The sequence below is a fragment of the Coccinella septempunctata genome, chromosome 1, assembly GCF_907165205.1.
Source record: "Coccinella septempunctata chromosome 1, icCocSept1.1, whole genome shotgun sequence".
Taxonomy (NCBI): domain Eukaryota; kingdom Metazoa; phylum Arthropoda; class Insecta; order Coleoptera; family Coccinellidae; genus Coccinella; species Coccinella septempunctata.
The window spans coordinates 20,965,481-20,979,450 of NC_058189.1; the positions used below are offsets into that span (position 1 = coordinate 20,965,481).

The 13,970-nt window shown below is 38.6% G+C and overlaps 1 protein-coding gene across 1 annotated transcript; it reads right to left on the bottom strand.

Annotated features, from left to right (window-relative positions):
• Nucleotides 1–11,020: 11,020 nt before the first annotated feature.
• LOC123311452 lies at nucleotides 11,021–12,778 on the bottom strand. The gene is made up of 2 exons (XM_044895482.1): nucleotides 12,523–12,778; nucleotides 11,021–12,442 (listed from the first exon to the last, which is right to left on the bottom strand). The coding sequence occupies exon 2, from the start codon at nucleotides 12,218–12,220 to the stop codon at nucleotides 11,021–11,023; it is 1,200 nt and encodes a 399-aa protein (XP_044751417.1). The 5' UTR covers nucleotides 12,221–12,442; nucleotides 12,523–12,778.
• Between the last annotated feature and the right edge of the window lie 1,192 nt (nucleotides 12,779–13,970).

Here is a 13,970-nt window from a genome sequence, read left to right on the forward strand (position 1 = left end):
CTACTGGGATGTCAATCATTCTTGAATGAACTATATGTATGTCATTCTACTCTGTAATCTGTGTTCATTCCATCATAATCATTTTCGAATGGAGTATGAAGTATTTGTAATTTGTATCATAAAAAAAATAATTCCATAACCAATTTTTTTTAGTATTAATAATAATATTATATTAACTTACAAAATTAGGTTGATTCTGTTATTTTGTTTATGTAAGAGAAATAAATACATTTCAAAAATTGTTTTTATTAAAATCCGCCATAAAGAGGGGTCCACACCGTTTTAGTGGCCAGTTCAAAAAGAGAAAATCAATATCTAAGTCAGACACCACTAATTTATATGGGGTTTTCATTATAATTCAATTCATTAAGTTGGTCATCTCAAAAGTCAAAAATTTTTTTATTGTCAAACGGAAAATAGTTATTTTCCTATCAAGTGCGGGCAAGACACTTTTCGCAAGAGTTAGGAACAATATTTTTTCTACAAGCGCTTGAAATATATAAATATCTCGATAAATATATCAATTGCACGATACAGATCATATCTCATTTGATTAATTCATATAAAATGACGTAATTCTGCATGTCGTTACCCTGGGTTACTCATCGTTGACGTTCGGTGCATAGAGACATGATAGAATTTAATTTATTCTATAAGATTTGCGTGCGGGAAAAACCCCTGCTAATCCATTCCCGCACGCAAATGCGTGCGGGAAAGAAATAGCAGGCGTTTTTCCCGCACGTTTTGGAAAAGTGACTCTTTGCAACTTGAAATGCGTGCGGGAAAAAGGTTGAACGCGCACGCTTGTAGAAAATAGTTATTTTCCTATCAAGTGCGGAAAGTGATACTTGCCCGCACGAAACTGCCGTTGCCCGAACGATGCGAAGCAGAGTTCGGGTAAGCAGTTGAGTGCGGGCAAGACACTTTCCGCAAGAGTTAGGAACAATATTTTTTCTACAAGCGCTTGAAATATATAAATAAATCCAATTTACGAAACAGATCATATCTCATTTGATTAATTCATATATAATGACAGACGTTATTCTGCATGTCGTTACTAAGGGTTTCTCATCGTTGACGTTCTGTCCATAGAAAGATGATAGAATTTAATTTACTCTATAATATTTGCGTGCGGGAAAAACCCCTGCTAATCCATTCCCGCACGCAAATGCGTGCGGGAAAGAAATAGCAGGCGTTTTTCCCGCACTCTTTGGGAAAGTGACTCTTTGCAACTTGGAATGCGTGCGGGAAAAAGGTTGAACGCGCACGCTTGTAGAAAAAAAGAATTTTTCAATTGAAGAATAATTATTCATTTATGGTATCAACTTTCCGAAGTGAAATTATCTCTTGAAAAAATCTCTGGAAAGTCTCTGCAATTAGTATCCTGATGAAATTGAAGAAAGAAGTTCGTTAAGTGCTGCCGTCCTGTCGACGAAAGTGGAAACTATTGTAATATTCGTAAGTTGTACTAATCATTCAAGTGTTCTGGCAACACCCCAAATTCTGGTAGTCTTTACTCCTTATACGGATGGCGAGAAAGTCCCGTGGTGTAAACTCCTCTTAAGCACAAAAAGTCTATGGTACCTAATTCAACATTTCAAGCAAGTCTAAAGGACCATATCACAGAGCACCTATAAAGAAATGCATCCTACGTTTCTTGTTTCGTCCATAGAGATAGAAATGTGAACTGAGCAGTACCAGCATGAAATTGGTTATTTTATAAAAATAGAGAAATGATCGTCAGGCCGATACCTGCCTCTTCTCTGTTGACATAGACATGAGTAATAAGGATTAATTCAGATGCATACCACCCGCTGATATGAATATAAAGTATTACGATCTAAATTGAACTAGCCAATTTGCCATCGTCAGGCTCCATCGAAGAAAAGCAGAGGCTGACCATGGTGTCGGTCTCATTTGACCTCGTCAGAGCAACATAGCTTCTTCGATGGAGAACGTTTGGAATTGATGGACCCTTATTCAATACTGGCAACCGCTACTGAGTACTACCACGGCCTTCTAAAGGGGGTTTAGAAGGCCGTGGTACTACCCAGTAACACAGAGCGCCACCCAGTATGAAACGATATCCGATTCAATCCCCTCCAGATAGAAATAACAGACGAAGACAAAAGCATATGTCTCATATCAGAGACTCTGTCTCTGCCCATATTTTCTCTAATTCAGTACGCCGATTCGCATGTTGCGAATGACATGCGTGTAACAATTTGAGGAAGTTTGGGAACACGTTCAGATCACGGCGGAAATGATGCCAGCGGTAACATAATCAAGAATGATCACGCCTAAACGGGGAGGTAATGAATACAATAATAAGGATTAATTCAGATGCACACCATCCGCTGATATGAATATCAAGTGTTACAATCTGAAATGAACTAGCCAATTTGACATCATCAGGGCCCTAAATGGAGTACGGTCCATCGAAGAAAAGCAGATGCTGTCCATAGTTTCGGTCTCATTTGACCTAGTCAGAGCAACATAGTTTCTTCTCTGATGGAGAACGTTTGGAATTGAGAAAATATGGGACATATCAGAGACGGTTTGTCTCTGGACATATGCTATTATCTTCGTCTGCGTTTCTATCTGGAGGGGATTGAATCGGATATCGTTTCATACTGGGTGGCGCTCTGTATTACTGGATAGTAATCAGTAGCGCTTGCGAGTATTGAATAAGGGTCTATCAATTCCAAACGTAGAAGATATGTTGCTCTGACGAGGTCAAATGAGACCGAAACTATGGTGAGCATCCGCTTTTCTTCGTAGGAGCGTACTCCATTTAGGGCACTGACATCGTAACACTTGTTGATATTCATATCAGCTAGCTGGTGGTATGCATCTGAATTAATCCTTATTACCGTATTCATTGCCTCATGCACAGATGGAAAGGGAACACGTCTCTATGTCTTCTATGGTTTTGTCACAAAAATAACGCATTTATGTCCGTTTTCAATAAACCAATCTATACATTGTTTCAGTAAAAGCGGCTACACACTGCCCAACTTGGTCGGGACGACCAGATTGGGCGTTGCGTACAGACGGCACGACCGCCGTCCAACTTGGTCAGTTGAATTTCACGATCGCTGGAGTATACATCGCTCGGATCAATGGTGACGGCCACTTTTGTAGCAGCGAAGCAGCGAATACCTCTCCAGTCGACAGTCGACATCTGAATACAGAATGAGCTCGTTTCCACTTGGTCGGTCGTTCGTGCGGTTGGATGGCTAGGCCGTACGACAAGACCCGACAAATCCTCTGTCGGCGGTCATAGCTACACACGGACCGATTTCACATCCAACCCGACCAAGTCGGGCTGTCGGCCCGACAGAGTTGGGCAGTGTGTAGCCGCTATTACTGAAGATAGAAAAATCATCTGATTCCGTTTCTATGATCTATCTGTAGATATTGTAACCAGTCCGGCCCTTTCGGTCGGACCTTTCGAGAACCAGAGCGGTCGCGAGATTCTGGAACAACCGCGAAGGTACCTGAATGTTTCCGGCGTCTATATAAGCCCAGCGGAGGAGCAGGTAGGCAAGTACAAGTACAGATATAGTTCACAGTGCAAGCGACTAGTGGAAATAAATACGAGTGGAAATAAGTGTATTAAGTGTAAATAAATAATTTTAATAAGTTGGACGTTTTAATCAAGCGACGAAAACGTTACATTGGTGTCACGTGTGAGGTTCAACATCGCTCGAATTAAATAAATATTTTCGGTTATTTGTTCATGCCAGTGACCACAAGATTACAGAACGCAATGGAGACTCAAGCGGTAATGGACTTTTTGAGTAAGATGAACGAAAGAATGGAAGAAAATTCTCGAAAATTGAATGAGAAAATGGTCGAGAACTCATGTAAGTTGAATGAACAAATGGAAGAAAATTCCAGAAGATTAAATGAGAAAATTGATGAGAATTTGAATGAGAAAATGGACCAGATTAGGGAAATTTGTAACGATGTGGTGAGTCAACTTACAGATAAATTGGATGAGAAACTGGAAACCATAAATGAAAAATTCGATAAAGTGGACGAGAGATTCGATATAGTCAGTGGAAAATTTGACGAGGTTGATGAAAAGTTTGACAAGGTTTTAACGGAAAGTTTGAAGAAATGGCAGGAATAATTAAACATCATGCCAAATTGATAGATTCCTTGAAAAGAATGTCAAACAGAACAGATATTCTGGCTTCAACACCCTACAGCACAGCGAAAGCGGAAAATGACGGCGAAGGTAGTAGAATGAAGATCAAGCCTCCAACTTTTGATGGAAAAATACCCTGGTCGACATATCAAAAACAGTTTGAAGCTGCTGCGCTGGCGAACAATTGGAACGATAACGAAAAAGCCACGGCATTAATAATAGCTCTACGAGGAGATTAGCACGCCCTAGAACCATAGATGATGCCTTAGCCCAGGCTTTAGAAATTGAGGCAGCGAAGCAAGCGTCGCATAGAGGACACCTTCGTGTAAGACAAGTCAAAGAAACAGACCGATCTATTGAGGACATTGTCAGAGGAGAAATCCGCAGAATATCACAAGTTAGGAAAAAGGATGCTGTGTGCTGGAACTGCAACAAAAGTGGGCATTTCAAGCGAAACTGTCCAGAATTCAAGACTCGCTCCTCGACTCGCCCAGTTAGGATCAAACTTCGAACTGCGTCTGGACAAGAAATACCAACTTATGGATCGATCGTCTCCACTATTGAATTAGGAAACAGAACAGTTAGCCACGAAGTTCTGGTAGCTGGAATCACGGAAGAAGTTATACTGGGATTGGAGCTTGTTAAGAAGCTTGGATGCCAATTGGATATGAAGAGTGATGTACTTCGGCTAGGAAGTGAAGAGATTCCATTCAATGATGTGGAGGACAAGATATATCGGATTTGACTGACTGAGGACATCACGTTGCCAGGGCGAACTGAAGGCATAGTGACTGGTAGATGTGACGATGTAACGAGGAGTGGCTGCGTGAGAGTAATTGAGCCCTGTGACGATACAACATTAGCTAAAGGACTATTACTCGGGAAGACCTTATTGGTAAGGGTAAGAGACAGCATTCCCATCCGATTGCTCAATATCAACATGTTTTCAGTCACCCTGAAGAAGGATACCTTGATCGGACGTGGTGTACCAGTGTACCATATTTCGGGTGAGATAAGTACTGCAGAAATCTCAAAGTCACAAAGGAATTCTGAAGAACTGGTGTCCCTCCTCACTTCAAAGTGTCAAGAGTTCGACCGATACCAACTACTCGAAGTGAAAAAATTGGTTCAAACCTTCTCCGACGTTTTTGCCACTGACGGAAGAGCAGGAAAGACCGATGTTGTGCAGCATAAAATCAATATGGGTGATGCACAACTTATCCGACAGCATCCTAGACGTCTTCCTCTGGCAAAAAGAGAAGAAGCTGAAAGAATTATTGAAGACATGGCGAGAGAAGGTGTAATTGAACCGTCCGATAGCCCCTGGACATCGCCCGTTGTATTAGTGAAGAAGAAGGATGGAACCACTAGATTCTGCGTAGACTACAGGCAGCTCAATCAGGCCCAGAAAAGGACAGCTATCCCTTACCGAGAATTGACGATACCCTGGACACACTCTCGGGATCACGTTGGTTTTCCACCTTGGATCTGAAGAGTGGATATTGGCAGGTTGGCTTGGATCCAAAGGATAAAGAAAAAACTGCCTTCAGTATTGGAACTGGTCTCTGGCAGTTTAAAGTTATGCCTTTCGGTCTATGTAATGCTCCTGACACATTTGAACGTCTGATGGAGACAATATATAGAGGACTTTCCTGGAAAACTTGTCTGGTGTATCTGGATGATGTGATAGTAGTGGGAAAATCATTCCAAGATCACCTACACAACCTATCCGAGGTTTTCCAGCGACTTCGTGGTGCCAACCTAAAGCTAAGTCCTAAAAAGTGTAATCTGTTTCGAACAAAAGTAAAATATTTGGGACACGTAGTTTCACGGGGAGGTGTGAAAGTTGACCCGGATAAGATCAAGGCAGTGCAGGAATGGCCTATTCCGAAAGACAACTGGATGTATCATTTTCTAGTATCTATAATTATTCATTTCACAACATTCGTAGGATGTACATTTCTGGACATTAACTGTACTTTCAAAAATGGACGTTTTATGGATATCCATTGTACTTTAAATAAGGGATGCTGGAAATAACAGGAATGTGTATGCAAGGATATACTCTTGTATTGCTGCCATGTCGGTCTCGGCTCTTATTGAGATTAGGTACATACTGACTGTGTTGAAACCCAGATGTTCCGCCCTATCATAATTATTCCTTTTTTTACTCTGGAACTTTCGTCCCAAAGACCGAAACATTTATTTTTTGAGTTTCATTTCAGTAACACACAGCATAATATTGAATCCCAATTGCTAACCCCAATAAAATGGGCATTTGAGACTCCCAAATAACGTCCACTTATGTACAATGAATGGTCCAGAAAATGTCCGAACCTCACTGGATTCAACATCCTATGGACGTACATACAGGATGTACAATGGACGAACATACAGGTATGTCCATAGGATGTTAAATCCAGTGAGGTTCGGATGTACAATGGACGTACCTGTATGTTCGTCCATTGTACATCCTGTATGTACGTCCAATGTACATCCTATATGTACGTCCACTGGACATCCTGTATGTACGTCCATTGTATATCTTGTATGTACGTCCAATGTATATCCTGTATGTACGTCCAATGTACATCCTGTATGTACGTCCAATGTACATCCTGTATGTACGTCCAATGTACATCCTGTATGTACGTCCAATGTACATCCTGTCTGTACATCCATTGTACATCCTATATGTACGTCCATAGGATGTTAAATCCAGTGAGGGTCGTGTAATGGGAAACCGGTGGAAATGATGAGATGTTTAATCTTCAGCTTTCTTTAATTGAATTCCCTTATTCATAACAACAATAACAATTTATATCAATTGAGTAAGTTTGCGATTACAGCAAGTGTTGTAATAATAACTATTAATGCAAGGTGTTTGAAATCAATAACAATGATTGGTATTCAGGTAATCAGGTTGATTGCCGAAATTAGATCAATAATACAAAACATCTCTACACCTTCCCTTCCTGAGGAACGATCTTCACTATGGCCACTTATGAAGATCGATCCCTAAGAATGAGAAGATTCTTAACAATTCTGAAATTTAAACTTTTATTCGAAATATCTACTTGAACCCAAAATTACCATAAATTTACATCGGGATAGAATAAGCGAAGATATAAAAGTCTTACTGCTAAGTTACATGTTTTCTTACCTACAGGTAGCTACCATCCTACTGGTATTATTTATTATTATTATTACAAACTACTATACAGATACACTATCTCATATATCTCTTAATTCTATTTTTGTGCACAGTACTGCGTCTTCCATCTCTGTCGACAATTATGCAATTAGGCCCACTTGCAGAGACAACTGTATAGGGACCTTTCCACCAAGGGTCAAATTTTTGTCTGGCTTCATTCGTTATGAGAACAAGGTCTCCTTCTTTAATGTGCAATTGAGAAGCATCTTTATCATGTAACTCCTTACGCTTTATTTTGGCACTTTCAAGATAATTTCTAGCTCTGTTCTGCGCGAATTGTAACCTAAAACGTATTTCTTGGTCATATGCTTCAATACTATAAAGAGGATCTACTCGATTATCACAGAATATATCCGAGCTAAGGTTAGCCCTTCTTGCAAAAACTAACTCATAAGGTGTATAATTGTGATACGTCATTGGGGTTGTATTGTAACAAAATGTAAAATATTTAGTCCACGTATCCCAGTCAGACTGACTTTCATTGATATACATTTTAATGAAATCATTTAAGACCCTATGATTCCTTTCACATCCTCCTATAGTCTGACTGTGATACGCTGTTGAAATTTTGTGTTGTATCTTGAGCAGTTCCGCAAGATTCGAGAAAACTTCATTCTTGTATTCTGTACCCATATCCGTTCTAATTTCTTTCATGGGTCCATATATAAGAATGAAATCCTCCAGGATTGCTTTCGCTACCGTAGGAGCTTCTTTATTGGTTATTGGCGATATGACTACATATTTTGACAATTCGCACTGTATAGTTACCGCATATCGATTTCCTCGCGATGTTTTAGGAAATGGTCCAACGGTATCGATGCATACTATATCGAAAGCATTCTGAGGAGTTGGTGTTATCACGAAGGGTTGATTATGCCTTTTGTTAATTTTATTAATTTGACATTTATGACATTGCCTAGTGTATTGAGCAACATCCCTCGACATTCCTTTCCAATAGTAGAACGATTTTAATTTCTTTAGCAACCGCTTTTGTCCACAATGACCACCATACATAGGATCATTGTGATACTTTTCAACTAATTTTAGTCTTTCATCTTTATCAACAATTACTATTCGTGGTTCAAGTAAAACTATGCATATGTTTCGTAAAATGTTTTGCCCCACTCTCTTGAATTCATTTATGTTAAATCTCGTAAATATGGGATCATTCACATTCATTCTTAATGTTTTATAATCTCTTTCACCAGCCAACTGATCAAGCTTAGACAATACCTGCTCTAAAGCGAGGTTATCGCCATTAGTGATTGAAATTTTTACATGAGTACTCACTTTTCTCTTATCATATATTAACATATCAATTTCATAATTTTCGAGAGTGCTTTTTCCTATATTTTCAACCTTGAATCTTAAATAGGGCAAGTTCAATGAATCATAATTATTTATTGAATTATAAACTTTTACTTGGTTTGTTATTTGAGCCGCTTCAGCATCTTTTTCGTTTGGTGTATTGTTCGATGACTTCGACCTTGACCTAGTCACCGCAAGAATTTGAGAAGTGTTATGATTAATTTCTTTAAGGTCATCAATGTTTATCCTAGACAATGCATCTGCACAAACGTTCTGCCTGCCTTTGATATATTCAATTTCAAAGTTGAACTCTTCCAAATCTAATCTCATACGTGTTAATTTAGAACTTGGGTCTTTCATCGAAAACAAATAGACTAACGGTTTATGGTCAGTTTTTATCAAAAATTTTTGTCCATACAAATAGCAACGAAAATGTTTGACAGCCCAATGAATTGCTGTGAGCTCTTTCAGAATCGTCGGTTTATGTGATTCTCCTTTAGTAAAGGCTTTGGATCCGTAAGAAATTGGAAACTCTTGTCCGCCAATAATTTGAGAAAGAACGGCTCCGCATGCTAAATTTGAGCTATCTGTGGTCAAAATGAATTGTTTGGAAAAATCTGGATATTTCAATATTTGTGGGTTGATGAGAGCTTTTTTTAGTTCAACAAAAGAATCTTGACATGATTTGGACCAGATAAATTTACTACCTTTTCTTGTTAATTGATTTAATGGTTGAGTTATTTCCGCGAAACGAGGAATAAACCTTCTATAATAATTGCAAAACGCAACAAATCTTTTAACTTCATCTGCATTAGTTGGAGTTGGATATTTGTTAATTACCTCGAACTTTGAGTCGTCCGGCAGAATGCCTTTGTCTGTAATTTTGTGGCCTAAAAAAGTTACTTCGTTCCTGAAAAAATTGCATTTTTCTGGATTCAACTTTAAATTGAATTTTCTACAAGTTTCAAAAACTTCTTTCAAGTTTTTCAAATGATGATTCTCAGAGCATCCTATTACAATGAGATCGTCCATGTAGAGGAAAGCTTTTTCTGGGGTTAGACCTGCAAAAGCGATTGTCATCATCCTTTGAAAACTATTAGGACTTACAGATAAACCAAAGGGTAGGCGTGTAAACCTATAGGAACCTGATTCCGTACTGAATGAAGTTATGTCACGGGAGTCTACGTCCAGTTCAATTTGATGAAATCCTGAATATAAATCAATAACAGAAAACCATTTTGCTCGACCTAACTGATCCAAAATGTCGTCTATACGTGGAAGAGGAAATTTATCAGCAATTAGTTTTTTATTTACGTTTCGAAAGTCTAAAACAAGCCTTGAGGATTTTTGGCCATTTGGTCCTTTTTTTGGTACTAATAAAATGGGGTTATTGTATTCTGACACTGAAGGTTCTATGATTTTGTGTTGAAGCAACTTTTGCACATGATTTTTAATGTCTTCCTTTTGTGCCATTGGTAGCCTATAATTTTTTGTGTATACTGGTTTCGGATCCGATAATTTTAATTTTTGTTTGTAAAAATTATTTACAGTCAAAATATCATCTTTCAATGCAAAAATATCTGAATAATCTTTACATAAACTAATAACTTCTGATCGAATGAAATCCGGCATTTCCTTATTTAGTTGATTCATTAGTTTTTCATGCCTATCATTATGATCAGCATTAATGTTATAGATGTTGAACTTATCTAGACTTATTACTTCTAGCTGAATGTTTTTCAAAATAACACTTTCGAAAGTAGTGTTCATGATTTTTACCAAACCTTCTCCTGGAGACACGACCGTTCGTGCAATGAAAACTCCTGGTAAAGGTTCTTTATTCAACACTAATACACTTTCCGAAATATTTTTAAGAGATGGTATTTGCCTAATTACTTCACAACGTGGTGGTATATGAATTTGGTTTTCCTCAACTCCGCTTAGAATAGGAATCACAAAGTTCTTATTAAAATATCGAAGATTCAACGTCCACCGACCATAATCTAAATTAGCACTATATTTGATAAGAAAATCCCTGCCTAGAATTCCATCTCCCGGAATTGGAAAGTCGTCGCTTACCACGTGAAAATTATGTCCGATAGTTTCATTATTTTTCACCCATATTTCAGTATTAATAACACCCAAAGATTTTGTCAATCCCTCAGTTACACCTTTGATATCAATTATTTTAGAATTATCAACAGAATTTTGGAACAAAATTTTCCCTACTTTTAATATAGAAACATCAGCCCCGGTATCTACCAACAAAGTGACCTTTTCTTGAGTTATCTTAGTTTCAACGGCTACAAAATTCGAAAGAGATAAATCTAGCTGATAAATATTTATTGCTCTGTCTCCCCCAATCGAACCGGTTGGGGGTCCGATTGGTTTCCCTGGTTTGACAATTCCAAAAATCTGACATTGGCATTGGTTTGTCCGTTACCTCTGCCACTAGGTCTACTATTATTGTCATACCTATTTCCAGCGAATCGATATTGACCTCTCCCGGCATTGAAATTGTGTGAATTTCTGAAACCACGGTATGAATTTTGAAAATTTTTCCCTGAACCACGCCGGTTATTATTGAACGGATATCTGTTGCGTGAATTACTATTGTTATTCATAAAGAATACGTTGTTTGCAGGCGACGGTTGAGTGTTAACGTTTAAAAATTTTGTCATGATTTCCTGGACAGAGCTGAAATTGCCAGCTTCTATCACTACACGAGCTCTTTCGGTATTTGAATTTTGACTAAGTGCCCTGGAAGTAGTTTGAACTGCATATTTTTCGGCTACTTCATTAGGAACACCCTCACTTATGAAAGCATTTTGTAATTTCTGAGCCAACTGCTCAATCTCTGCTGCATAAGTGGAAGTGTCCTTATGGTTTTGCCTTAAATTCAATAATTTGGCTGTTAGAAGGTTCGAACTTTCACCTTTTAAGGCATGTTTCAACTTCCTCGCAATATCATTTAGATCATCTCCGTCAGAAATTAAATTACGCGCCTTTCCGACTAGTCTAGTTTTTACAAAAGACACGGCTCTATCCTGGTGATCCGCGCTATTCTCCTGAAGGAGTTCTAACGAATCTAAAAAGGATCTCAAATTATCAACATTTCCGTCGAACTGATTTGGAATGATTTTGCTTGCCAAATTGAAAAATTCTGTTGTAGTCATCGCCATGATTTTTTCGTCTTCGTCTTGGGACTCCTCTTCTAACGATAATATATTGATTTGTTCTACACAAGACACTGGAACCTGATATTTAACACCTAAAGTTTGAAAAGAACGAATAACCTTGTCTCGGATATAGTGAAAATCAGTTTTTATTGATTGCCTATCTGTATTATCTAAATATTGCCAAGAACTAGCTACGCTTTTTGTAAACTCGTTGAAGAGAGCTACCAAATTATCTCGAACTTCAATTCTAATTGAATTGCTCTTTGGAACATTTTTCTTTAGTATTCTTTTAGATTGTTTTTTCAATTCAGTTATTATTATTGAAAGGTTGCCTAATACAGCTTCTCTTTTTTGAGCCTGCATAAAATTTCTATCAACTGTTAATTAAAAATAAACCGCAATTGTCATCATAACTAGTCAAAACGAGCTCACCCTTTGTTCCACGCACACAACAGCACTTTAACTTCACTCACGGAATGTTTTCGTCGCTGCCTCCTATCACTAGATTGCTGCCACAGACGCCCTTGATGCAGTAGCCTCTCGCCTGAACCTCCTCACCAAATTTTTTTTGTGCATTTTATATGCCTTGAAAATCAAGTTGAGCACCAACACAGCCAAAATCAAATACAACACGATTTTCATGTCCTTTGAGATGTTGTACTCACTCTCTTGTACAATGAAGTTCGAATTGATCGCTCCATTTTCTTTTACCGTCTGGGTGGTGTCCTTGGAATTTGAACTTCCCATTTTAAGTTCTTCGAATTTTTCACTTTGCCATCCCTTTATTCATCCGACTAAACACTTTACGAATATTGGTCAGAATTATTCAACACTGATGTTTTACTAGTATGGCAGGATCGCCATGTAATGGGAAACCGGTGGAAATGATGAGATGTTTAATCTTCAGCTTTCTTTAATTGAATTCCCTTATTCGTAACAACAATAACAATTTATATCAATTGAGTAAGTTTGCGATTACAGCAAGTGATGTAATAATAACTATTAATGCAAGGTGTTTGAAATCAATAACAATGATTGGTATTCAGGTAATCAGGTTGATTGCCGAAATTAGATCAATAATACAAAACATCTCTACAGTCGGACGTTTTCTGGACCAAACATTGTACATAACTGGACGTACAATGGATGTCCGTCATGTCCATTTTGTACGTCCAATGGACATTCAATGGATATACATGTGCTGTATGGGTAACGTCGGATTCCCCATGGAACGAGTAGCTATCGACATCGCTGGCCCCTTTCCCGAAACAGACCATGGAAACAAGTACATTTTGGTAGCGATGGACTATTTCACGAAATGGGTGGAAGCCTACGGTATTCCTAATCAAGAGGCAAGTACGGTAGCTGATAAATTGGTCAGAGAATTCTTCTGCAGATTTGGAATACCTCTGGAGCTGCATTGTGATCAAGGCCGAAATTTTGAATCGAAGTTATTCCAAGAAGTATGCAGCAAATTGGGGATTCACAAAACAAGGACTACACCTCTTCATCCACAATCAGACGGCATGGTCGAACGAATGAATCGGACCATGGGAAAACATCTAGCCAAAGTAGTTTCTGATCACCAGCGGGATTGGGATGAATATTTACATCTATTCACCATGGCATATAGATCTTCGGTTCAAGAATCTACCAAGGAAACTCCACCAGTATAATGTTCGGCCGAGAAATAAGGCTGCCTTGCGACTTAGAGTTTGGATGTAAGCCTGGAGAAGACGTAGCTGGGGAGGACTACGTTAGTAAATTAAGGAACAAGCTGGATTACATTCATGACAAGGTACTCAATCAAATGCAGCAAGCAAGTGACCGAATGAAAATACGCTACGACATCAAGGCTATTGAAGGTGGATTCACCACTTGAGATCTGGTGTGGCTACATAATCCACAAAGGAGGAAAGGTTTTCCACCAAAGCTGCAGAGACAGTGGGAGGGACCGTATGAAATAATCAAGAGGATAAATGATGTAGTTTACCGGATAAGGAAGCTCCCCAGCGATTACCAGAAGTTTATGGATTGCTACGGTGAGACACGCGTTGCACGGTTCGGCGTTACACAGGAAGTACATCAAGACCTCTTTACCGTGTCTGAGGAA